Consider the following 27,490-nt stretch of genomic DNA (forward strand, 5'->3'; position numbering starts at 1 on the left):
GGTTTTAATCTCCCTCATAATATTATGGACCAGCCTCAATAACAATCACACAGCCCAGTTCAGAGCTGAGCTGAGTTCTGTCATGCACAGCTATCCTCTGAGAAACAAGAACATTAGCTAGTAACATCAAATACTGCCGTCACTCCTGTCCGCACACGCACGCACACACTCTGCTGCCAAATTGCTTGCAGATCAAACAAATGTATACAATCACAGGAGGGTTTATACATTACTAAAATGGAAAATACAGTATGATGGTAAGTTCAACAGCACAGGGACTCCGATTAATTATTAATTGTACACCCTCTCCCAGTAACAACTTGACAGGCCATTCTAAACAACACTGAGTCTGTGTATTGGTAACATCCCCTCATTACCTAAGAGGTTCTGATGGAGCACTCTGCCTGCATATTGACTAGGGCTGTGTCTCAAGTGGCACACTATTCCCTATATAGTGCACTACCTTTTGTTCAGGGCCCAGGGCTGCATACACATTTCGCATTACATTCTTCCATCTGTCAGTGCAGTAGAACAGGCACACACACTAGCCAGGGGACCTCCAGATGTAGCATCCATATGCCTTCTAATAGGGATCTGTATACACCCAACAACAAGAACAACAACAAAGGATATGATGTTCCAGGTGATACCCAGGGTGCTGTTGATCATAGAGGCCTGGGCGTGAAGCCTCTCCTCCTCCAGCAGTTTGGGGGTGGTGTAGCGCACAGCCTCCTGGTCCGGCTGGGGCAACGTGTCAAAGTCAAACTTATCCACCTGGATCGCCATCCTAGAGGGGCAGAGCAGAGGAGGGGAGAGCAAAGGTTAGACATACAGTGCCTTCGGAAAAGTATTCAGACCCCTTGACTTTTTCCACATTTTGTTACGTTACAGACTTATTCTAAAATGGATTAGAATGAAACCAAGATTGAACTCTTTGGCCTGAATGCCAAGCGTCACGTCTGGAGGAAACCTGGCACCATGCCTACGGTGAAGCCTGGTGGTGGCAGCATCATGCTGTGGGGATGTTTTTCAGCGGCAGGGACTGTGAGACTAGTCAGGATCGAGGCATAGATGAACGGAGAAAAGTACAGAGAGATCCTTGATGAAAATATGCTCCAGAGCACTCAGGACCTCAGACTGGTGAAAAGGTTCACCTTCCAACAGGACAATGACCCTAAGCACACAGCCAAGACAATGCAGGAGTGGCTTCTAATGTCCTTGAGTGGCCCAGCCAGAGCCCGGACTTGAACCCGATCGAACATCTCTGGAGAGACTTGAAAATAGCTGTGCAGCGACGCTCCCCATCCAACCTGACAGAGCTTGAGAGGATCTGCAGAGAAGAATGTCATTTGTTGCGGTCAGTATGGAGTCTCCAGCCAGGGGCTTTTTAAAGACAGCACAGATATGACAACTGTGGAGGCTCCTCAGAGGAGGAAGGGGAGGACCATCCTCTTCAGTGAAATTTCATAAAAATAAAAATAGTAAAACTTTACAAAAGTTATCCTTTTTAGATACAATTATGCTAAATATATTCACGTCACCAAATACTTGATTAAAACACACTGTTTTGCAATGAAGGTCTACGGTAACTTCAACAGCACTGTCTGGGGTAGCACCATGGTGTAGCCGGAGGTCAGCTAGCTTCCGTCCTCCTCTGGCTACATTGACTTCAATACAAAACCTAGGAGGCTCGTCGGCATCAACTCCTTCCATAGACATACATGATAATTATGACTACTTCCGGAGGGCGTCCTCCAACCAATCAAAGCTTTTGCAGTATGAACTGACATGTTGTCCATCCAATCATAGGATTAGGATCAGAGAATTAACCTAGTGTGCTGTATTGGGGTTGTTCCACAGAGCATAAAGGGGGTTATATGTGTTGAGAAGCTTGGTGACATTGTTGGATAGAGATTGAGAGTGAAGAGTGATTAATTGAGTCTTTTTTTAAATTATTGAATTCAAATGAGTTTTTTTCAAATTACAGGAGATGGGGAGGTACAGTGCCTTGCGAAAGTATTCACCCCCCCCTTGGCATTTTTCCTATTTTGTTGCCTTACAACCTAGAATTAAAATTGATTTTTGAGGGGGTTTGTATCATTTGATTTACACAACATGTATACCACTTTGAAGATGCAAAATATTTTTTCTTGTGAAACAAACAAGAAATAAGACGAAAAAACAGAAAACTTGAGCGTGCATAACTATTCACCCCCCCAAAGTCAATACTTTGTAGAGCCACCTTTTGCAGCAATTACAGCTGCAAGTCTCTTGGGGTATGTCTCTATAAGCTTGGCACATCTAGCCACTGGGAGTTTTGCCCATTCTTCAAGGCAAAACTGCTGCAGCTCCTTCAAGTTGGATGGGTTCCGCTGGTGTACAGCAATCTTTAAAAGTCATACCACAGATTCTCAATTGGATTGAGGTCTGGGCTTTGACTAGGCCATTCCAAGACATTTAAATGTTTCCCCTTAAACCCCTCGAGTGTTGCTTTAGCAGTATGCTTAGGGTCATTGTCCTGCTGGAAGGTGAACCCAGTCTCAAATCTCTGGAAGAAGAATTTCCCTGTATTTAGCGCCATCCATCATTTCTTCAATTCTGATCAGTTTCCCAGTCCCTGCCGATGAAAAACATCCCCACAGTGAAGCATGATGCTGCCAGACATAGCGTTTTCCTTGATGGCCAAAAAGCTCAATTTTAGTCTCATCTGACCAGAGTACCTTCTTCCATATGTTTGGAGGGTCTCCCACTTGCCTTTTGGCGAACACCAAACGTGTTTGCATATTTTGTTCTTTAAACAATTTTTCTGGCCACTCTTCCGTAAAGCCCAGCTCTGTGGAGTGTACGGCTTAAAGTGGTCCGATGGACAGATACTCCTATCTCCGCTGTGGAGCTTTGCAACTCCTTCAGGGTTATCTTTGGTCTCTTTGTTGCCTCTCTGATTAATGCCCTCCTTGCCTGGTCTGTGAGTTTTGGTGGGCGGCCCTCTCTTGGCAGGTTTGTTGTGGTGCTATATTCGTTCAATTTTTTAATAATGGATTTAATGGTGCTCCGTGGGATGTTCAAAGTTTCTGATATTTTTTGATAACCCAACCCTGATCTGTACTTCTCCACAACTTTGTCCCTGACCTGTTTGGAAAGCTCCTTGGTCTTCATGGTGCCACTTTCTTGGTGGTGTCCCTTACTTAGTGGTTTTGCAGACTCTGGGGCCTTTCAGAACAGTTGTATATATACTGAGATCATGTGACAGATCATGTGACACTTAGATTGCACACAGGTGGACTTTATTTAACTAATTATGTCACTTCTGAAGGTAATTGGTTGCACCAGATATTATTTAGGGGCTTCATAGCAAAGGGGGTGAATACATATGCACGCACCACTTTCCATTATTTATTTTGTAGAATTTTTTGAAACTAGTTATTTTTTCATTTCACTTCACCAATTTGGACTATTTTGTGTATGTCCATTACATGAAATCCAAATAAAAATCAATTTAAATTATAGGTTGTATTGCAACAAAATAGGAAAAACGCCAAGGGGGATGAATACTTTTGCAAGGCACTGTATATTATAAAGCTAGCAGCGTGAGCGTGCAGTTTTTTCGTCCAGAATGACTAACGCTACCGAAAATGTTGTGGACTTTTTGATGAAGAACTCCTTTCATTCTCTGGGGTACACGGAAAAGGTGCAAATTAAAACCGAGGGTCAACCTCTGCCTGAGATCATTTTCATGAAAAAGATCAAAAGGTGAGGGCTTACAATACCAATTAGTATCAAAAGTATAGCTGGTTAACAGGGAGCCTTTCCTCAAGCCGCCTGTTTTGCTGGCTTTGCCTGCTTTTTTGGAAAGTCTGAGCCTTGGGCGAAAGGGGGGTACTGGGACCTGAAGAACATCGCTCGTTCAGGTAAACAGCAAAACAAAAGCAGGGAGCATATAAATGCCCACATCAGATTCAAGCTTCTGGGGAAAAAGCCGAATCGATCATGTAATGGACAAAGGTCTGTGTATTCAAACTGCGCAACACAACGAGAAAGTAAGAAGAAACAGGGATGAACTCAAGCGCCTTATCGACACCACTGCATTTTCGGGCAAGAATGAGCTTTTAGAGGAAACGACAAAAGGGAAAGTTCCGTAACAAGGGCAACTACAAGGAGCTTGCAGAGGTAATCGCACGTTATGATGCGTTACTTGCTGAACATATGGAACTCTCTACTGTCTTTTCTGGGAGATTAAAAGAGAGGTGGGCGCAGCACCGTTTTTTCGCATGGCAAATGGATGAAACCACAGACATCAGCTGTCACTCGCAGTTGTCAGTTATCGTCAGGTATTTGGATGATCAGGGCTTTATTCAAGAAACATTTTTGGGCTACTTTGATGTGTCAAGTGGGCGAGATGAGCAGTCTGTTTGACTTTGTGAATTCTGAGATGTCTGAGTTTAACTTCATGGGGAAACTTGTTGCCCAAACCTATGATGGTGCTGCTGTAATGGCTTCTGACTTAAATGGCCTGCAGGCAAAAGTAAGAGAAGTAGCTTCGAGTGCAACTCTTGTGCATTGCTATGCACACTGGCTCAATTTAGTTCTGAGTCAGAGCACGAAGTTAATTCCCAAAGTTAAGGTTTTCTCTGCGACACTGCAAGTCGACCAAGACAGGGATGTTGCTTGAAAAGGCTGGATGTGCACGCTTGCCGAAAAACGCACCAACATGTAGGGAATTTCACTTATAGAATTGTCAACACTGTGGCGAAAAACTATGAGCAACTGAAGGACACCTTCCCCCATATCATAGAGCACCCTACCATGGATGATGATACTGTGTCGTGCAGATGGGTTCATGGCAAAGCTGGAAGATTTTGATGTAATTTTTTTTACTTCTCACGTTTGAGGAGATATATTCTCACACAGATGTTGTGTTTAACAGTGCAGTGGATGTAGCCTATTGTAAGAGAAGAATAGAGAATCTGACAAGCAGAATGGAGGAGCACAAGTCTGATGTAGCATTCAGTCCCATACTGTATATGAGAAGGCAGCAAGCATGACAGAGGATCCAGAGATCATGCGCAGGAGAAAGCGTCGGCAGGGCACTCAGGACGTAAGCCACACCTACAAGGCACTGTATGACTCAATTCATGATAACATCACGTCTCAGATAGCACACAGGTACAAAAGCCTGGACAGCATGCGATTCCTGGAGTTGTTAGATGGTAGCAAATTTGATTAATTCAAGAGAAAATTCCCAGATGATGATTTGACAAGCCTATTGCTAACCTATGGCCATTTATTTTATCAAGAAAGACTAAAAACAGAGCTGCAAGTGTTTTACTGTGACGAGGAGATTCAAGGGAACATTGCAAAGCTGTGTGACACAATCCTGTACTATAAGAGCAGTGGACTTGATGAAGCGATGCCTGAGCAGTACAGGCTCATGTGCCTAGTTGCTACTATCGGGGAAACATCAGTTGGGGTGGAGCGAAGCTTCTCCTGCCTCAAGAGGCTGAAGAGCTACTCTCGGAACATTATAGGACAAGAGAGACTGAGGAACCTTGCAATCCTATCCAGAGAGAGGAGAATTCTTAAATCACTGCAGAAAAATCCTCACTGGTACGAGAAGGCCATCAACCAGTTTGCCAACCAGACTATGAGAAGAATGGACTTAAAATAAGGCTTTAACATCTTTTTCCCCATTATAATAAAGTATACATTAGTTTAACTGTTAATGAAATTATGTTACCAATTTTGTATTTAATTGATACTCATTTAAATGTTGTTTTCAACAGTAATTCCCCCTTGCTCCACCCATGGCCCTCTGAAGAACTGAAGCCCCTGGTCCTCTGCCCTCTGGAGAACTAAACAGCCCTGTGCCCTCTGGAGAACTAAACAGCCCTGTGCCCCACTGGAGAACCGAACAGCCCTGTGCCCCACTGGAGAACCGAACAGCCCTGTGCCCCACTGGAGAACCGAACAGCCCTGTGCCCCACTGGAGAACCAAACAGCCCTGTGCCCCACTGGAGAACCGAACAGCCCTGCGCCCCTCTGAAGAACCGAACAGCCCTGCGCCCCTCTGAAGAACCGAACAGCCCTGCGCCCCTCTGAAGAACCGAACAGCCCTGCGCCCCTCTGAAGAACCGAACAGCCCTGCGCCCTTCTGAAGATCCGAACAGCCCTGCACCCCTCTGAAGAACTGAACAGCCCTGTGACCCTCTGAAGAACTGAACAGCCCTGTGCCCCTCTGAAGAACTGAACAGCCTCTGAACACCTCTAATCATTACTCATAACCTCATTCAATCACTGCTGCCCTTCCCAACACTGTAAGTAGCCCTCTCATTCCAATTCTCCATAAAATTTGACAAAAAATGTATTTATTAAACATTTTAGGTTACAATCATTTGTCTTTGATGATTTTTCAAATTCGATTTGTCATTCGGTCCGCGCCAATACCGTGGGTCTCCCATCCTCCTCAATTGTTCAAGTCACCAGCCTCCACTGATATATACCGTACCAGTCAAAAGTTTAGACACACCTACTCTTTATTTCACTATTTTCTACATTGTAGAATAATAGTGAAGACCTCAAAACTATGAAGTAACACATATGGAATCATGTAGTAACCAAGAAAGTGTTAAACAATTCAAAATATATTTTGTATAAAATATTCTTCAAAGTAACCACCCTTTGCCTTGATGACAGCTTTGCACACTCTTGGCATTCTCTCAACCAGCTTCATGTAGTCACCTGGAATGCATTTCAATTAACAGGTGTGCCTTGTTAAAAGTTAATTTGGGGAATTGATTTCCTTCTTAATGCGTTTCAGCCAATCAGTTGTGTTCTGACAAGGTAGGGGTGGTATACAGAAGATAGCCCTATTTGGTAAAAGACCAAGTCCATATTTTGGCAAGAACAGCTCAAATAAGCAAAGAGAAATGACAGTCCATTAATTTAAGACATGAAGGTCAGTCAATCCGGAAAATTTCAAGAACACATCTCAACGTCAACTGTTCAGAGGAGACTGCATGAATCAGGCCTTCGTGGTCGATTTGCTGCAAAGAAACCACTACTAAAGGACACCAATAATAAGAAGAGACTTGCTTGGGCCAAGAAACACGAGCAATGGACATTAGACCGGTGGAAATATGTCCTTTGGTCTGATGAGTCCAAATTTGAGATTTTTGGTTCCAATCGCAGTGTCTTTGTGAGACGCAGAGTAGGTGAACAGATGATCTCTGCATGTGTGGTTCCCACCGTGAAGCATGGAGGAGGAGGTGTGACGGTGTGGGGGTGCTTTGCTGGTGACACTGTCTGTGATTTATTTAGAATTCAAGGCACACTTAACCAGCATGGCTACTACAGCATTCTGCAGCGATACGCCATCCCATCTGGTTTGCGCTTAGTGGGACTATCATTTGTTTTTCAACAGGACAATGACCCAAAACACACCTCCAGGATGTATAAGGGCTATTTGACCAAGGAGAGTGATGGAGTGCTGCATCAGATGACCTGGCCTCAACAATCCCCCAACCTCAAACCAATTGAGAAGGTTTGGGATGAGTTGGACCGCAGAGTGAAGGAAAAGCAGCCAACAAGTGCTCAGCATATGTGGGAACTCCTTCAAGACTGTTGGAAAAGCATTACTCATGAAGCTGGTTGAGAGAATGCCAAGAGTGTGCAAAGCTGTCATGAAGGCAAAGGGTGGCTACTTTTGAATAATCTAAAATCTAAAATATATTTTGATTTATTTAACACTATATCCATGTTATTTCATAGTTTTGACGTCTTCACTATTATTCCACAAAGCAGAAATAAGAAAAACCCTTGAATGACTAGGTGTGTCCAAACTTTTGAATGGTACTGTATAATATATATACAGTGGGGAGAACAAGTATTTGATACACTGCCGATTTTGCAGGTTTTCTTACTTACAAAGCATGTAGAGGTCTGTAATTTTTATCATAGGTACACTTCAACTGTGAGTGACGGAATCTAAAACAAAAATCCAGAAAATCACATTGTATGATTTTTAAGTAATTAATTTGCATTTTATTGCATGACATAAGTATTTGATACATCAGAAAAGCAGAACTTAATATTTGGTACAGAAACCTTTGTTTGCAATTACAGAGATCATACGTTTCCTGTAGGTCTTGACCAGGTTTGCACACACTGCAGCAGGGATTTTGGCCCACTCCTCCATACAGACCTTCTCCAGATCCTTCAGGTTTCGGGGCTGTCGCTGGGCAATACAGACTTTCAGCTCCCTCCAAAGATTTTCTATTGGGTTCAGGTCTGGAGACTGGCTAGGCCACTCCAGGACATTGAGATGCTTCTTACGGAGCCACTCCTTAGTTGCCCTGGCTGTGTGTTTCGGGTCGTTGTCATGCTGGAAGATCCAGCCACGACCCATCTTCAATGCTCTTACTGAGGGAAGGAGGTTGTTGGCCAAGATCTCGCGATACATGGCCCCATCCATCCTCCCCTCAATACGGTGCAGTCGTCCTGTCCCCTTTGCAGAAAAGCATCCCCAAAGAATGATGTTTCCACCTCCATGCTTCACGGTTGGGATGTTGTTCTTGGGGTTGTACTCATCCTTCTTCTTCCTCCAAACAAGGCGAGTGGAGTTTAGACCAAAAAGCTCTATTTTTGTCTCATCAGACCACATGACCTTCTCCCATTCCTCCTCTGGATCATCCAGATGGTCATTGGCAAACTTCAGACGGGCCTGGACATGCGCTGAATTGAGCAGGGGGACCTTGCGTGCGCTGCAGGATTTTAATCCATGACGGCGTAGAGTGTTACTAATGGTTTTCTTTGAGACTGTGGTCCCAGCTCTCTTCAGGTCATTGACCAGGTCCTGCCATGTAGTTCTGGGCTGATCCCTCACCTTCCTCATGATCATTGATGCCCCACAAGGTGAGATCTTGCATGGAGCCCCAGACCAAGGGTGATTGACCGTCATCTTGAACTTCTTCCATTTTCTAATAATTGCGCCAACAGTTGTTGCCTTCTCACCAAGCTGCTTGCCTATTGTCCTGTAGCCCATCCCAGCATTGTGCAGGTCTACAATTTTATCCCTGATGTCCTTACACAGCTCTCTGGTCTTGGCCATTGTGGAGAGGTTGGAGTCTGTTTGATTGAGTGTGTGGACAGGTGTCTTTTATACAGGTAACGAGTTCAAAAAGGTGCAGTTAATACAGGTAATGAGTGGAGAACAGGAGGGCTTCTTAAAGAAAAACGAACAGGTCTGTGAGAGTCGGAATTCTTACTGGTTGGTAGGTGATCAAATACTTATGTCATGCAATAAAATGCAAATTAATGACTTAAAAATTATACAATGTGATTTTCTGGATTTTTGTTTTAGATTCCGTCTCTCACAGTTGAAGTGTACCTATGATAAAAATTACAGACCTCTACATGCTTTGTAAGTAGGAAAATCTGCAAAATCGGCAGTGTATCAAATACTTGTTCTCCCCACTGTATATACAGCACTTAGGCTTCTACTTCCAGTTTATAGATACTATATCCATTTCATGGACAGTGTATTTTACAATAGTTATCTTTTGTTTGTTTTTAATCCCATCCTTCAGCTACCCTCCACCCCTCCCATATATCTCTGAAGACCATCCAGTTTTGATTTCTATTTGCCAAATATTTTTAACTGATTTTTCACAAAAGTTCTGAACCTACAGTTGAAGTCGGAAGTTTACATACACCTTAGCCAAATACATTTAAACTCAGTTTTTCACAATTCCTGACATTTAATCCTAGTAAAAATTCCCTGTTTTAGGTCAGTTAGATCACCACTTTTTTTAAGAATGTGACATGTCAGAATAATAGTAAAGAGAATGATTTATTTCAGCTTTTATTTCTTTTATCACATTCCCAGTGGATCAGAAGTTTACATACACTCAATTAGTATTTGGTAGCATTGCCTTTAAATTGTTTAACTTGGGTCAAACGTTTCAGGTAGCCTTCCACAAGCTTCCCACAATACGTTGGGTGAATGTTGGCCCATTCCTCCTGACAGAGCTGGTGTAACTGAGTCAGGTTTGTAGGCCTCCTTGCTCGCACACGCTTTTTCAGTCCTGCCCACACATTTTCTATAGGATTGAGGTCAGGGCTTTGTGATGGCCACTCCAATACCTTGACTTTGTTGTCGCTCAGTTGGTATAGCATGGCGCTTGCAACGCCAGGGTTGTGGGTTCGATTCCCACGGGGGGCCAGTATCAAAAAATTTAATAATGTATGCACTCACTAACTGTAAGTCGCTCTGGATAAGAGCGTCTGCTAAATGACTAAAATGTAAAAATGTTAAGCCATTTTGCCACAACTTTGGAAGTATGCTTGGGGTCATTGTCCATTTGGAAGACCCAATTGCGACCAAGCTTTAACTTCCTGACTGATGTCTTGAGATGTTGCTTCAATGTATCCACATAATTTTCCTTCCTCATGATGCCATCTATTTTGTGAAGTGCACCAGTCCCTCCTGCAGCAAAGCACCCCAACAGCATGATGCTGCCACCCCCGTGCTTCACGGTTGGGATGGTGTTCTTCGGCTTGCAAGCCTTCCCCCTTTTTCCTCCAAACATAACAATGGTCATTATGGCCAAACAGTTCTATTTTTGTTTCATCAGACCAGAGGACATTTCTCCAAAAAGTACGATCTTTGTCCCCATGTGCAGTTGCAAACCGTAGTCTGGCTTTTTTATGGCGGTTTTGGATCAGTGGCTTCTTCCTTGCTGAGCGGCCTTTCAGGTTATGTCGATATAGGACTCATTTTACTGTGGATATAGATACTTTTGTACCTGTTTCCTCCAGCATCTTCACAAGGTCCTTTGCTGTTGTTCTGGGATTGATTTGTGGAGGTCTACAATATTTTTTCTGAGGTCTTGGCTGAATACTTTTGATTTTCCCATGATGTCAAGCAAAGAGGCACTGAGTTTGAAGGTAGGCCTTGAAATATATCCACAGGTACACCTCCAATTGACTCAAATTATGTCAATTAGCCTATCAGAAGCTTCTAAAGCCATGACATAATTTTCTGGAATTTTCCAAGCTGTTTAAAGGCACAGTCAACTTAGTGTATGTAAACTTCTGACCCACTGGAATTGTGATACAGTTAATTATAAATTAAATAATTTGTCTGTAAACAATTGTTGGAAAAATTACTTGTGTCATGCACGAAGTAGATGTCCTAACCGACTTGCCAATACAATATAGTTTGTTAACAAGACATTTGTGGAGTGGTTGAAAAACGAGTTTTAATGACTCCAACCTAAGTGTATGTAAACTTCCAACTTCAACTGTATAAACATTTTACAGACACAGTATATTTTACATTAGTTATCGTGTTGTTTTTAGTTACACCTCTTTATCTATCTTCTACCAAAGCATATCAATGGAGATGGTAATTAGGTCTGTGTGTGTTGCAGTTTGTGTTGAATGATTTATGTCCACATTTCATCAGTGAATGAAACATTGGTGTGCTCTTCTCTGATGCCATCCATCCATCCTGATACTGCTACTGTTCTGTTCTCAGTGGCCTGGCAGGAGTCCAGTCTACCGACCAGCCCAGACCACTGATAAATTATGTTAGACCAAACACCCTGAGGCTCCCAGCTTCCCGCTCCACGGTGTGTGTGTGTGTATGTATGTCGGTGTGTGTTCAGGTTCATTTACTAACAGGAGGCAGAGAGAGTTCACAGCCTGAGGTTAGAGCAACATAGACACATCCGGGATTCACAGTTCTGTATGCCTTTCTAATCAAAAACAAACCAACTTCTTACTATTTACCGGGGGCTTCCATTCTAAGAAAATAGTTTAAAGTATCAATTGGATGCAGCCAGTACGTTCTAGTACATTTACACCACACCGTGCGGGTCGAGAAGGCAGTGGATGAAGACCACCGGAAGAGGGAGAGAGGGATGCAGAAAAGAAGGAGAGGTGAACATTTCTGCTCCCGGGGCCTGCATGGTGTTAAGTGATGCAGATGGCATCGGATTCACACTCTGTTTCTGCTGTGTTAACCAATAGCCACTTCCCCTGCTGGCCTGCCACAGCCAATAAGAGTACACAGAATTAGACGACACAACCTGCCCTGCACTGGGTTGGCCACCTGTGGACCTCACAGAGGAGTGATTCAAGGCTGGTCCCATATCTCTTTCTGCTGACTTGCATAATACTATCCACTCAAATAGATCAGTCACACTATGTAGTAGGGAAGTCAAATCCTCTCCTCTGCACGCATACTGGTGTCAGTCTACCATTCCAATAACTCTCTGAAGTAACTGTTAGAATAATGCATTATACCTGATTATCTCCCTAGCAGAATCAGGTTTAATCTGTCTTGGTTCTTTCTTTGTTTTATTTAATTAATCTAACCGTCTCTTAAACTGCATTATAACATCGTAGATTTTAAATCAATATTTTAAACCAATATAAAACCTATCAGCATGATATTTCTGGCCTGTGTGTAGTTAATGGTGATGATGTGGTAGTAAATGAACAGGGCTTCCCCCAGCAAAGTGAAAGTGATGACAGTGTGGTGGGGAGAACAGTCAAATCACAAAGACATTCAGAGAAACAGCTGCAGGGCCCAGGTTTTTTATCACCACCCAAATCTTTAAGACAATTTATAACTAGCGACTGTCTGTCTCCTTCACTTCCTCTTCCTCTCTCCATGTTTCTTTCCTTCTCTCGTCAGGCTCTTAGGAATTCTCGCTCTCTCTCACTGTCATTTTGAACCATTTCATGTGTCTGAAGGTACAAACTGGAGAGCAAATCAAGTGCACCTATAGGCCTACCGCTGGCCAATCAGATAGCTCAGATCACCGTGTCTGCAGCTTCCATAAGCCCACTGCGAAGTTGATAGTCGACTACTGTGTGAGATTTCAAAACGTTCAAAACCATGACTAGAGAGACACTGTCAATGAATACAGCAAAGAGCTGCTGTTTTTACGAGTGAGTTCATGGTTAAGATTTCATTAAGCACTGTCTAAAATGCCCTCTCCCTATCCACTCGCGCTACAAAGTGTATCGATAGACTTGTGTCTTTGTAATATCGAGGAGTATTTCAAGTTCTCTGGTCATACGAGTAACATGAATTGGTGCATGAGTCAGAGCTTCACCATCAGCCGGAAGACAGTGTCCCGTTTTTGGTCAGTCAACGGAGGGACGAAGAGCTGAGGGACGGTGAGAGGCTCTCTCCCTCTCTCACTCTCTTTCTCTCTCCCTCCGCTGAGATTGAACATCAGATGCAGCAATATAAAATAAAAACGCAAATGACCAGTGCGATCATATATCATTTTAAAATTGTCTGAGAAGAACAACATTGGCAGGGCCTTTCAAGAATAGCCAACCTCATTGCTCCAGAACAGTTTTTAAAAGGTTAATAATGCATATATTTCCGTTTTTTAAGTAATGTTTTTAAAAAACAGCCCGCATTTTGACTCAAAGGGATCTTAGCTCAAAAAAGGTTGGTGACCACTGCCATAGGAGTTGAGTGTGAGGGTTAGAGTTTCTAGAAAAAGCTTCTCTAGTCTCCATGGCTTCACTCCAAATGGCACTAATACCCTACACTCTTAGAAAAAAGGGTTCCAAAAGGGTTCTTCGGCTGTCCCCATAGGGGAACCCTTTCTGGATTCAGGTAGAACCCTTTTGGGTTACATGTAGAACCCTCCGTGGAAAGGGTTCTACCTGGAACCAAAAGGGTTCTACCTGGAACCAAAAAAGGTTCTAGATAGCACCTTTTTTTCTAAGAGTGTATATAATAATAATAATATGCCATTTAGCAGACGCTTTTATCCAAAGCGACTTACAGTCATGTGTGCATACATTTTTGTGTATGGGTGGTCCCGGGGATCGAACCCACTACCTTGGCGTTACAAGCGCCGTGCTCTACCAGCTGAGCTACAGAGGACCACTATATACTGTAGTGCAACCTATGGTTCCTGGTCGAAAGTAGTACACTATATAGGGAATAGGAAGTGATTTGGGACACATACCATGAAACTGTCTGCGTAATAGTGTTCATTAACTAGGGTTGTACTCTCTGCTGTGCAAGTAACAACATTTAGTAACACCAATGATTTCTCCCTGAGTTGATTAAGGAAAAGGTGTATATTTCCATTTTCTCTGCTTGGTACCACAACACTGGGTCGATATATTGATGTGTGTGTTCATCTGTGGATCTCAGCTAAGAGATGCTCAGCTCACTGGTCCCAGAGGAGCTGTATCTATATGTACAGAAAACACCATGCAGTTCACACAGTCACTACTAACAGGTGTGTGTGTGTGTGAGAGAGAGAGAGAGAGAGAGAGAGAGAGAGAGAGAGAGAGAGAGAGAGAGAGAGAGAGAGAGAGAGAGAGAGAGAGAGAGAGAGAGAGAGAGAGAGAGAGAGAGAGAGAGAGAGAGAGAGAGAGAGAGAGAGAGAGAGAGAGAGAGAGAGAGAGATTTTTAAAGGGCCCAATAAAATCTGCGTTGTGGAAAACACAGACATAGTTACGGAATCCAGACATTAAAACATGTATTGAACTTAGCAAGAAATCAACTAAATGTATTGAACTTACTAGAAATGTCATTAATTTGCCCAAGTTAATCATAAGACGAACAAAATGCTTCAGTAATTTGCATTTTCCTGCAACTTTCTGAAATGGCACAGGAATGCCCGGTGTGCACCTATGTGTAATCTACTCTTTGTGTAGCCGTTAACGATAATGCTAATAATGACTATCTGTTGGTAGATGGAAAGGCTTTCCGAAAAACCTTCTCAATTAAATGTTAACTACAAAGTAGCCTATGCCTACCTGGCAGAATAATATCATGATTATTTGCATCAATCCAGTGGACATTTGTTTTGCAAACTCTGCAATCACATGAGCGCTAGAGGAACACAGCTAACCAAACAAAGTGGTTACACAGTTGAATACATCCAAAATTCTAAATTCTTAGATGTTACCCAGACCTCAAAAGTGGTCTCCTGATGTTAAGTATTGTTGTGGACTTAGAACATACATTTTTGTAGTTTTTCTATTAAAAAAAAAAGGTGTGATTTTTAGAGTGAAAACTTGAAAACTGAGAAAACTAAATGGAATCAGCCATTTATTTTTTAACAGATTTTATAAGGCCCTAGTGTGAGTGTGTTTGTGTAGCTGCAATAGTGTGTGTGTGCCTGCAAGTGTGTGTGTTTAAGAGTGTGTGTGCTCTCTGAAAACACACATACCATCCTCCAAATGATGAATCACCACACACACATTATAAACGTTGTGTGTATCGAGCAGTGAGCATACAGAAGCCAGAGGTGTAAAGGTGAGAAAGAGAACGCTAATGTATCTTCCTTAGAATGTATGTCAGCAGCTTTGATGTATAATACTCTGCTGCTTTCCATAGTCTTCCAACAATAGCTTTTCAGCTAGACTGCTGTATTACCTAAGATGTTATTTCTTAAATCAATTCATTAACAGGGACAAATGTCACTCTTTAAGCAATGTGTGGATCTCCATCTCTTTGTATTGCTTGGTTTATATGAGTGCCTGGAGCACGCACAAGCACACACACACACACACACACACACACACACACACACACACACACACACACACACACACACACACACACACACACACACACACCATCAGAAGAGGGGGAGGTAGGAAGGGTAATGTAATTATCATTTCACAGGCCTCTGCTACAAAGGACAGCAGAAATTAAATAACAATTAAGAGCTCGGAACAGACAAACGAGAAGCTTCTGCTTTAACTGCAACACACACAGTCCACTGGAGGCTGCTGAGGGGAGGACGGCTCATAATAATGGCTGGAACGGAGCGAATGGAATGGCATCAAACACCTGGAAACCATTAGTGGTGCTGGGTTTATGTCCCTGACTGAATTCCCATCTTCAAACCAGCGCTGCTTTCATCTCTTCAAATAGTCAAATTGAGCCACCAAATGCAGATGCAAATAGTCTCTGGGATTGTTCTATTGTGCATAAACGTACAATATGTAATGCAATTAGACTACTAACAATTTATTACATTTCCCAAATTAAGTCATGTCTCAAACAGCTGTGAAGATAGAAGCCTATACACCTAATTTCTAACAGTGGCATAGAGCCTGCTGCATAGCCCTGCTGCTGGACAGGGAAGGGTTAAAAACAAACTACTTTCTTCTCAACCACTGAGTCTCTTCTCTTCTGAATTGATTGTGGCGTCTTGCAGGGCTTAAACATCATCTAGTCTATCAGGCTTTTAATAACTGCGATCTGAGAGGGCAGGGAGGACCCATCCTATGTCACCCTCCGTTCACCCCCCTCTACCTCCCTCCACCTTCAGACCATATCACCCTCCCTACATCCACTCTACCTCCCTCCACCTTCAGACCATATCACCCTCCCTACATCCACTCTACCTCCCTCCACCTTCAGACCATATCACCCTCCCTACATCCACTCTACCTCCCTCCACCTTCAGACCATATCACCCTCCCTACATCCACTCTACCTCCCTCCACCTTTAGACCATATCACCCTCCCTACACCCACTCTACCTCCCTCCACCTTTAGACCATATCACCCTCCCTACACCCACTCTACCTCCCTCCACCTTCAGACCATATCACCCTCCCTACACCCACTCTACCTCCCTCCACCTTCAGACCATATCACCCTCCCTACACCCACTCTACCTCCCTCCACCTTCAGACCATATCACCCTCCCTACACCCACTCTACCTCCCTCCACCTTCAGACCATATCACCATCCCTACACCCCCTCACCCTTCAGACCATATCACCCTCCGTTCATCCCCCTCTACCTCCCTCCACCTTCAGACCATATCACCCTCCCTACACCCCCTCTACCTCCCTCCACCTTCAGACCATATCATCCTCCCTACACCCACTCTACCTCCCTCCACCTTCAGACCATATCACCCTCCCTACACCCACTCTACCTCCCTCCACCTTCAGACCATATCACCCTCCCTACACCCACTCTACCTCCCTCCACCTTCAGACCATATCACCCTCCCTACACCCACTCTACCTCCCTCCACCTTCAGACCATATCACCATCCCTACACCCCCTCACCCTTCAGACCATATCACCCTCCGTTCACCCCCCTCTACCTCCCTCCACCTTCAGACCATATCACCCTCCCTACACCCCCTCTACCTCCCTCCACCTTCAGACCATATCATCCTCCCTACACCCCCTCACCCTTCAGACCATATCACCCTCCCTACACCCACTCTACCTCCCTCCACCTTCAGACCATATCATCCTTCCTACACCCCCTCACCCTTCAGACCATATCACCCTCCGTTCACCCCCCTCTACCTCCCTCCACCTTCAGACCATATCACCCTCCCTCCACCCCCTCACCCTTCAGACCATATCCATAGAGGAGAGAAGGAGGAACAGAGGAGAGGAGAGCAAAGGAGAGGAGGAGGAATAGAGGAGAGAAGAGCAGAAGAGCAGAAGAGAGGAGGAGGAATAGAGGAGTGAAGAGCAGAGCAGAGGAGAGGAGGAGGAATAGAGGAGAGGAGAGCAGAGAGGAGGAGGAATATAGGAGAGAAGAGCAGAAGAGAGGAGGAGGAATAGAGGAGAGAAGAGCAGAAGATAGGAGGAGGAATAGAGGAGAGAAGAGCAGAGGAGAGGAGGAGAAAGAGGAGGGGAGGATTGTAGAGGAGAGGAAAGGAGAGGAGGAATAGAGGAGAGAAGAGCAGAGAGGAGGAGGAATAGAGGAGAGAAAAGTAGAGAAGAGGAGGAATAGAGGAGAGAAGTGCAGAAGAGAGAAGGAGTAATAGAGGAGAGAAGAGCAGAAGAGAGGAGGAGGAATAGAGGAGAGAAGAGCAGAAGAGAGGAGAAGGGTAGAGGAGAGAAGGGCAGAAGAGAGGAGGAGGAATAGAGAGAGAAGAGCAGAGGAGAAGAGGAGGAATAGAGGAGAGAAGAGCAGAAGAGAGGAGGAGGAATAGAGGAGAGAAGAGCAGAAGAGAGGAGGAGGAATAGAGGAGAGGAGAGGAGGAGGAATAGAGGAGAGAAGAGCAGAAGAGAGGAGAAGGGTAGAGGAGAGAAGGGCAGAAGAGAGGAGGGGGAATAGAGAGAGAAGAGCAGAGGAGAAGAGGAGGAATAGAGGAGAGAAGAGCAGAAGAGAGGAGGAGGAATAGAGGAGAGAAGAGCAGAAGAGAGGAGGAGGAATAGAGGAGAGGAGAGGAGGAGGAATATAGGAGAGAAGAGCAGAAGAGAGGAGGAGGAATAGAGGAGAGCAGAGCAGAAGAGAGGAGGAGGAATAGAGGAGAGAAGAGCAGAAGAGAGGAGGAGGAATAGAGGAGAGAAGAGCAGAAGAGAGGAGGAATAGAGGAGAGCAGAGCAGAAGAGAGGAGGAGGAATAGAGGAGATAAGAGCAGAAGAGAGGAGGAGGAATAGAGGAGAGGAGAGAAGAGAAGAGCAGAGGAGAGGAGGAGGAATGGAGGAGAGGAGAGCAAAGGAGAGGAGGAGGAAAAGAGGAGAGAAGAGCAGAAGAGAGGAGGAGGAATAGAGGAGAGAAGAGCAGAAGAGAGGAGGAGGAATAGAGGAGAGAAGAGCAGAAGAGAGGAGGAGGAATAGAGGAGAGAAGAGCAGAAGAGAGGAGGAGGAATAGAGAGAAAAGAGCAGAGGAGAGGGGGAGGAATAGAGGAGAGAAGAGCAGAAGAGAGGAGGAGGAATAGAGGAGAGAAGAGCAGAAGAGAGGAGGAGGAATAGAGAGAGAATAGCAGAGGAGAGGAGGAGGAATAGAGGAGAGCAGAGCAGAAGAGAGGAGGAGGAATAGAGGAGAGAAGAGCAGAAGAGATGAGGAGAAAGAGGAGGGGAGTATTGTAGAGGAGAGGAAAGTAGAGGAGGAATAGAGGAGAGAAGAGCAGAGAGGAGGAGGAATAGAGGAGAGAAGAGCAGAAGAGAGGAGGAGGAATAGAGGAGAGAAGAGCAGAAGAGAGGAGGAGGAATAGAGGAGAGAAGAGCAGAGGAGAGGAGGTGGAATAGAGGAGAGAAGAGCAGAGGAGAGGAGGAGGAATGGAGGAGAGGAGAGCAAAGGAGAGGAGGAGGAATAGAGGAGAGAAGAGCAGAAGAGAGGAGGAGGAATAGAGGAGAGAAGAGCAGAAGAGAGGAGGAGGAATAGAGGAGAGAAGAGCAGAAGAGAGGAGGATGAATAGAGGAGAGAAGAGCAGAAGAGAGGAGGAGGAATAGAGAGAAAAGAGCAGAGGAGAGGAGGAGGAATAGAGGAGAGAAGAACAGAAGAGAGGAGGAGGAATAGAGGAGAGACGAGCAGAAGAGAGGAGGAGGAATAGAGAGAGAATAGCAGAGGAGAGGAGGAGGAATAGCAGAGAGAAGAGCAGAAGAGAGTAGGAGGAATAGAGGAGAGAAGAGCAGAAGAGAGGAGGAGGAATAGAGGAGAGAAGAGCAGAGGAGAGGAGGAGGAATAGAGGAGAGAAGTGCAGAGGAGAGGAGAGAAGTGCAGAGGAGAGGAGGAGAGAAGTGCAGAGGAGAGGAGGAGAAAGAGGAGGGGAGGATTGGAGAGGAGAGGAAAGGAGAGGAGGAATAGAGGAGAGAAGACGAGCAGGAGGAGAGGTGGATAAGAGGAGAGGCAGAGGAGAGGAGGAGGAATAGAGGAGAGAAGAGGAGAGGAGGATTGGAGAGGAGAAATAGTTCAGAGCAAGGGTCTGTTCATGCATGTCACCTGGGAGAGAGAGAGACCACATGAAACCATGTATATTTTATTCATACAGGAAGATAATTAACATTTGAAAGGGTTTAAGCCTCCTGTTGCCTCCATTCAAAGTGAACATCACCCTGCGATACTCATTGCATATGGGGAATGGGGAAATGTGAACACTGTTACCACTTTAAAAGCAATGGCTTTGCTGTGACTGGGCTAGGGAACGATGCCCAAGGGAATATTTTGTGACACAGGTAGCTAGTTTATGTGTGCAGGCATAAATACAAATATATATTAATATACTATAAATACAAGCACAGTTCGAATCCCCAAGCCGACAAGGTGAAGAATCTGTTCATGAGCAAGGCACTTAACCCTAATTGGTCCAGGGTCACCGTTGATAATGCCATACACTGGCCGTGACCCCACTCTCCAAGGGTGTCTCAGGGGGAGTTGGGATATGCAAAAAACACATTTCCAATTCACACATGTGTATAAAAAAACACACACAAGGGTGGCCTGTAGCACTCTCTAACAGTCAGACCTACTTTATGGGTGTAATAACATGGTCCTGATGGAGACAGTTCTCTGTGGAATGACCTTTATGTGTTTAAATGATGCGATGCCTGGGACCAACAGCATATGATAACCACATTAGATTGTGAGGGAGTCCATTTCAGCCCTGCTCTGAAATGCTGTGAATCATCTGATTGCTGTAAGTGTCGGTTCGTCTGAATACGTCGGGCTTGGAGCTTGGAGAAAAAACACACGCACGGAGGAAGGGAGTGAGGGGCGCGCGCACACACACACACACACACACACAGTGTAGCGTTGCATCACAGGGGTGGGTAAGAAGAAAAGAGACCCTGACAACTACAATTCCCCTTTTTACGCACAGATGTATATCATCGAAATGTAGCTAGCTTGTTGCTACCTGGATAGCTACTAAACAATAGCTGGAACGACCTAGCTAACAGACGCGAACTGACCGAATCAATTCAGTGGCTAGCTTTGCACTTGGCTAGCTAACAGTAGCTGCTAGGGGTAAGTTATAACCTACATTTGTGTTTTGTTTTTACATACTGGTAGCCAGAGTCGTTCAAGGGAATTCGGGACATGGGTGACTAGTTAACGTTAGCTTCGTGCCGTGGGAGGACAGGTTTCTTCGTTGGCAGAAAGCAATGGCTAGCTAGTATGCTAACTATTCTAGCTAACTAACTGGCTGAATAAGTTGACGACGGACTCGCTCAAGCTGTCGGGACTAACCCACAACGTTAGACACGGACACGAATGATGTTGACACACTGGTGGTTTGTTGTGGCCGAGTATTTGGTGCTAAACCGTGTTGTTGGAGCCCGGCATGCTAGTTGGCTGTGGCGTCATATGACTAGGTGCCCTGGACGGTTTTCACGGAAGAATACTGTAACAAGTTAGCTAGCTGAATAAACTAAGTTAGTCTATTCCTAGAAAACATTGAATCGCTGTAGTTTACAACAATTATAGTTTCTGAGGTGAAAGTTGGGTGTTATATTTGGGTGTTTCAGTGAAACGTAAGTGAGGGAGGCCCCGCTCTCTCGCTTTCCCAGATGTTTAGTTCATTTCATTCCGATCTCCTTTGCATTATTGTAGCCATTTTCTCTAGCCTGTCAACTATGCCTCTGTCTATCCCTGTTCTCTCCTCTCCGCACAGGCTATACAAACGCCTCACACAGCGTGGCTGCTGCCTCTCTAACCTGGTGATCCCTGCACGCACGACCCACGTGGAGTTCCAGGTCTCCTGCAGCCTCTGGAACTGCCGTTCTGCGGCCAACAAGGCAGAGTTCATCTCAGCCTATGCTACCCTCCAGTCCCTCGACTTCTTGGCGCTGACGGAAACATGGATTACCACTGAAAACACTGCTACTCCTACTGCTCTCTCCTCGTCTGACCATGTGTTCTTGCATACCCCGAGAGCATCTGGTCAGCGGGGAGGTGGCACAGGAATCCTCATCTCTCCCAAGTGGACATTCTCTCTTTTTCCCCTGACCCATTTGTCTATCTCCTCATTTGAATTCCATGCTGTCACAGTCACTAGCCCATTCAAGCTTAACATCCTTATCATTTATCGCCCTCCAGGTTCCCTTGGAGAGTTCATCAATGAGCTTGACGCCTTGATAAGTTCCTTTCCTGAGTATGGCTCACCTCTCACAGTTCTGGGTGACTTCAACCTCCCTACGTCTACCTTTGACTAATTTCTCTCTGCCTCCTTCTTTCCACTCCTCTCCTCTTTTGACCTCACCCTCTCACCGTCCCCCCCTACTCACAAGGCAGGCAATACGCTTGACCTCATCTTTACTAGATGCTGTTCTTCTACTAATCTCACTGCAACTCCCCTCCAAGTCTCCGACCACTACTTTGTATCCTTTTCTCTCTCGCTCTCCTCCAACACTAAACACTCTGCCCCTACTCAGATGGTAATGCGCCGTCGCAACCTTCACTCTCTCTCTCCCACTACTCTCTCCTCTTCCATCCTATCATCTCTTCCCTCTGCTCAATCCTTCTCCCTCCAATCTCCTGATTCTGCCTCCTCAACCCTCCTCTCCTCCCTTTCTGCATCCTTTGACTCTCTATGTCCCCTATCCTCCCGGCCGGCTCGGTCCTCCCCTCCTGCTCCGTGGCTTGACGACTCATTGCGAGCTCACAGAACAGGGCTCCGGGCAGCCGAGCGGAAATGGAGGAAAACTAGACTCCCTGCGGACCTGGCATCTTTTCACTCCCTCCTCTCTACATTTTCTTCATCTGTTTCTGCTGCTAAAGACACTTTCTACCACTCTAAATTCCAAGCATCTGCCTCTAACCCTAGGAAGCTCTTTGCCACCTTCTCCTCCCTGCTGAATCCTCCCGCCCCCGCCCCCCCTCCCCCCTCCTCCCTCCCTCTCTGTGGATGACTTCGTCAACCATTTTGGAGAGAAGGTTGACGACATCCGATCCTCGTTTGTTAAGTCAAATGACACTACTGGTCCTGCTCACACTGCCCTACCCTTTGCTTTGACTTCTTTCTCCCCTCTCTCTCCAGATGAAATATTGCGACTTGTGACGGCCGGCCGCTCAACAACCTGCCCGCTTGACCCTATCCCCTCCTCTCTTCTCCAGACCATCTCCGGTGACGTTCTCTCTTACCTCACCTCGCTCATCAACTCATCCTTGACCGCTGGCTATGTCCCTTCCGTCTTCAAGAGAGCGAGAGTTGCACCCCTTCTCAAAAAACCAACAATCGATCCCTCTGATGTCAACAACTACAGACCAGTATACCTTCTTTCTTTTCTCTCCAAAACTCTTGAGCGTGCCGTCTTTAGCCAACTCACTTGCTATCTCTCTCAGAATGACCTTCTTGATCCAAACCAGTCAGGTTTCAAGACTGGTCATTCAACTGAGACTGCTCTTCTTTGTGTCACGGAGGCTCTCCGCACTGCTAGAGTTAACTCTCTCTCCTCTGCTCTTGTCCTTCTAGACCTGTCTGCTGCCTTTGATACTGTGAACCATCAGATCCTCCTCTCCACCCTCTCCGAGTTGGGCAACTCCGGCGCGGCTCACTCTTGGATTGCGTCCTACCTGACCGGTCGTTCCTACCAAGTGGCGTGGCGAGAATCTGTCTCCGCACCACGTGCTCTGACCACTGGTGTCCCCCAGGGCTCAGTTCTAGGCCCTCTCCTATTCTCGCTATACACCAAGTCACTTGGCTCTGTCATATCCTCACATGGCCTCTCCTATCATTGCTACGCAGACGACACACAACTAATCTTCTCCTTTCCCCCTTCTGATAACCAGGTGGCGAATCGCATCTCTGCATGTCTGGCAGACATATCAGTGTGGATGAAGGATCACCACCTCAAGCTGAACCTCGGCAAGACGGAGCTGCTCTTCCTCCCAGGGAAGGACTGCCCGTTCCATGATCTCGCCATCACGGTTGACAACTTCGTTGTGTCCTCCTCCCAGAGTGTGAAGAGCCTTGGCGTGACCCAGGACAACACCCTGTCGTTCTCCGCTAACATCAAGGCGGTGACCCGATCCTGTAGGTTCATGCTCTACAACATGTGGTCCTCTGTAGCTCAGCTGGTAGAGCACGGCGCTTGTAATGCCAAGGTAGTGGGTTCGATCCCCGGGACCACCCATACACGAAAAATTTATGCACGCATGACTGTAAGTCGCTTTGGATAAAAGCGTCTGCTAAATGGCATATTATTATTATTATTATTATTATTATTATTATTATTATTATTATTCGGAGAGTACGACCCTGCCTTACACAGGAAGCGACACAGGTCCTAATCCAGGCACTTGTCATCTCCCGTCTGGATTACTGCAACTCGCTGTTGGCTGGGCTCCCTGCCTGTGCCATTAAACCCCTACAACTCATCCAGAATGCTGCAGCCCATCTGGTGTTCAACCTTCCCAAATTCTCTCACGTCAACCCGCTCCTCCGCACACTCCACTAGCTTCCAGTTGAAGCTCGCATCTGCAACAAGACCATGGTGCTTGCTTACGGAGCTGTGAGGGGAACGGCACCTCCGTACCTTCAGGCTCTGATCAGTCCCTACACCCAAACGAGGGCATTGCGTTCCTCCACCTCTGGCCTGCTGGCCCCCCTACCTCTGCGGAAGCACAGTTCCCGCTCAGCCCAGTCAAAACTGTTCGCTGCTCTGGCACCCCAATGGTGGAACAAGCTCCCTCACGACGCCAGGACAGCGGAGTCACTCACCACCTTCCGGAGACACTTGAAACCCCACCTCTTTAAGGAATACCTGGGATAGGATAAAGTAATCCTTCTACCCCCCCTTACCCCACCCCAAAGAAAAAATATAAATAAAAATAAAAACATATTGTAAAGTGGTTATCCCACTGGCTATAAGGTGAATGCACCAATTTGTAAGTCGCTCTGGATAAGATGTCTCATCATCTTATGTCTGCTGGTTCTCCCAGTTTAGACCTACAAATGTTATGAATTATAATTATACACAAACGCACATCCATCTTTTCCTTTGATTATTCAACCAGCAGAGCAGAATAGTTCATCCTAACCTGCATAGGATTCCATTAGAGAGAGAGAGAGAGAGAGAGAGAGAGAGAGAGAGAGAGAGAGAGAGAGAGAGAGAGAGAGAGAGAGAGAGAACCAGCGAGAAAAGATCAGTGTTTTTATCAAAGTGTTTCTGCTGCTGCTTTAACAGCCAGTGACTGCACTGGAGAGAGGCTGAGAGGAAAATAGAACAATCAGCACTGTGTGTGTGTGACAGAGTGTGTGTGTGTGTGTGTGTGACCGTGAGTGTGTGTGACTGTGAGTGTGTGTGACTGTGAGCCCAGTGTTCTATTTTTAGCTCACATGCTTGAGCTCATATGCTGAGAGTGAGGCGGGCGGTGCGGAGGCGGGCGGTGCAGAGGCAGGCGGTGCGGAGGCGGGTGAGAGCAAGACGCTATTTATAGACTGCATGCGGCTGACTCCCCGTAACCCCCGGTTACCAGCAGCCTCAGGGCCAACTCCAGCTCCATCAATACCGGTCCTGCTGTATCATCCGCGCACACACACACACCTCTATCAGATGGGCTGCTGTAGAAACAGATCTATACGAACAATTACAGTATGGATATACAGCATGGATATGCCTCAGTGCAGGAATCTGCTAATGCATTGATCAACATGCTATCTAAATTTAGTCGATGCAGAGTTTACAGGGAGGGACATTATAGAGCGCAGGGTTTCTCTCTACGCAGACAAACAAAGCTTGGAGAACACACTGTTCGATGTTGAAATGATATGCTTCATTAGTGAATTATCTAGTGGGTTGGAATATCTAATGATAAAACGTCTGTTTGGGTTTCAACTAGATGTGATTATGGCTGTGAATGAATTGAATTAGAGTTAGATCAAGATGAAAAAACAAGATGTTGCCTGGCCTGAGGGTTTAGACTGTTTAGAAGGCTCAGAAGCCAAAGCAAATACAATAATATGATTCTGAATGTGTTTTGATATTTTTGCACTTATACTATATATTTCTCAACTTACTTACATTTTGATGCTAACACACACACACACACACACACACACACACACACACACACACGAGTGAGCAGGGATCTTGATGTCCCCAAGGGGGCTAGTTAGGGAGGAGGGGAGCCTCTATAAAAAAAAGACCAATACATTTACATAATGAATGTGTGTCCCCAGATGGACCCATTTTCCAAAAAACATGTTTAGGAACAATATTTCTCCTCACAGCAAATTCACACAGCATCACCAAGGTGTTTTTTTCCCTGGATGTGAAGTGAACCTTCCGCAGTAGGAAGTGAACCTTCCGCAGTAGGAAGTGAACCTTCCGCAGTAGGAAGTGAACCTTCCGCAGTAGGAAGTGAACCTAAGAGAACATTCAGGTCTCATCTCTGTCGCAGAGGAAGCACCAAAACCCCACACGCACACACAAACCACAGCCCCCCTCTCCTCAGCAGACAGATATTACAGAGCACAGAGAATCGTAATCCTATGGCTAAGGAAATGGTCGAATAGTATTATCTGCCTTCTTGTAAATAGCACAGGAAAGTGGATAGGTGGTCACCATGGAAACCATCTTTGTGTGACACACACACGTGTTGGTGACGATAGGCATGTGTAAACAGAAAGAAGTCTGACTGAGTCTGTGTGGGTAAAGTGAGAAACGCTGCAGTCACCACTTGCCGGTGTGCCTGAGGGGGTCTCTTTCGCTCTCTCTCTCTAAGCTATGTGTCACACATGCAGACACCCCCTGACCAAAACCCTCTAGGAGACACAGCTGCAGAGGGGAGGGGTTGCCTGAGAGGGGTGAGTCGGCCAGAAGCAGCCACTGGATCAAATGGATGATACAGGACATATCCAGGACGCCATCCCATGTGTCTGACTAAAGATATGATCACAGTATGCAGATGCTGGCAAAACTGTTATGTCTTTAATGAAAAAAGGCCAAAACATAGGCTGATAATAATACATTTGCAAACTAGCCTAGTGTGTTTTAAACAACCTAACCAGGCAGTAGGTGGGGAAAGATTCATTTCAGATTGCTGTGCAATGGGCTGTTGTTTCAAAGGTCTATCATCCATGTCTGTATACTGGCTGAGCAGCTCAATGGGCCACCAGCACCACTACAAAACTCAGGAGAGACCTGTGATTCAAACAGAGCCTTCATGCCACGCAGGAAATACCAGCAGCCTGCAGGATGAATGGAGCAAATCAACTTTTATGGATATTATGGAGACTATGATGAGTCTGGGTTGAAAAGGAAGGCTCCTTCATCGCCACACAAGGAGATGCTCCAGTCAAGGATGTTCACCCTGAGCTTTTATTCACACAGAACAGAAAGACAGAGACATAAAAAGAAGAAGTCCCAGGGATTTTCTCTGTCTAGCAGTCAGTTAGAGCTTAAACTGATACACTTCAGGCACTCAAACACGCACATGCACACACACACACACACACACACACACACACACACACACACACACACACACACACACATACAAGGAAGTCAGTGTGGAGAACAACAGCCAACTGAGGGAGTATGGCTGTTGGCTCAGGTTCATTTGTATTAGAGTTTCCTAAGGCCTAGGGCACACGTTGCTATATAAAGCCGGCAGACAGGCATCAAGGCATTCAGTTACTGTTCGACTGAACGTTAGAATGGGCAAAACGAGTGACCTAAGCGACTTTGAGCGTGGTATGATCGTCGGTGCTAGGCGCACCGGTTCCAGTATCTCAGAAATGACCGGCCTCCTGGGCTTTTCATGCACGACAGTGTCTAGGGTTTAA

At 45.6% G+C, this 27,490-nt stretch overlaps 1 protein-coding gene across 2 annotated transcripts in view; it reads right to left on the minus strand.

Annotated features, from left to right (window-relative positions):
• LOC121586524 (trafficking protein particle complex subunit 9-like) overlaps window positions 1-27,490 on the minus strand; it is a 349,081-nt gene that overhangs the window by 113,964 nt on the left and 207,627 nt on the right. For both annotated transcript variants that reach the window (XM_041903274.2, XM_041903273.2), the window contains one exon: window positions 634-787. In XM_041903274.2, the coding sequence (XP_041759208.1) occupies window positions 634-787 (154 nt within the window). The remainder of the gene's footprint in view (window positions 1-633; window positions 788-27,490) is intronic.

Source organism: Coregonus clupeaformis, chromosome 17 (genome assembly GCF_020615455.1).
Source record: "Coregonus clupeaformis isolate EN_2021a chromosome 17, ASM2061545v1, whole genome shotgun sequence".
Lineage (NCBI taxonomy): Eukaryota > Metazoa > Chordata > Actinopteri > Salmoniformes > Salmonidae > Coregonus > Coregonus clupeaformis.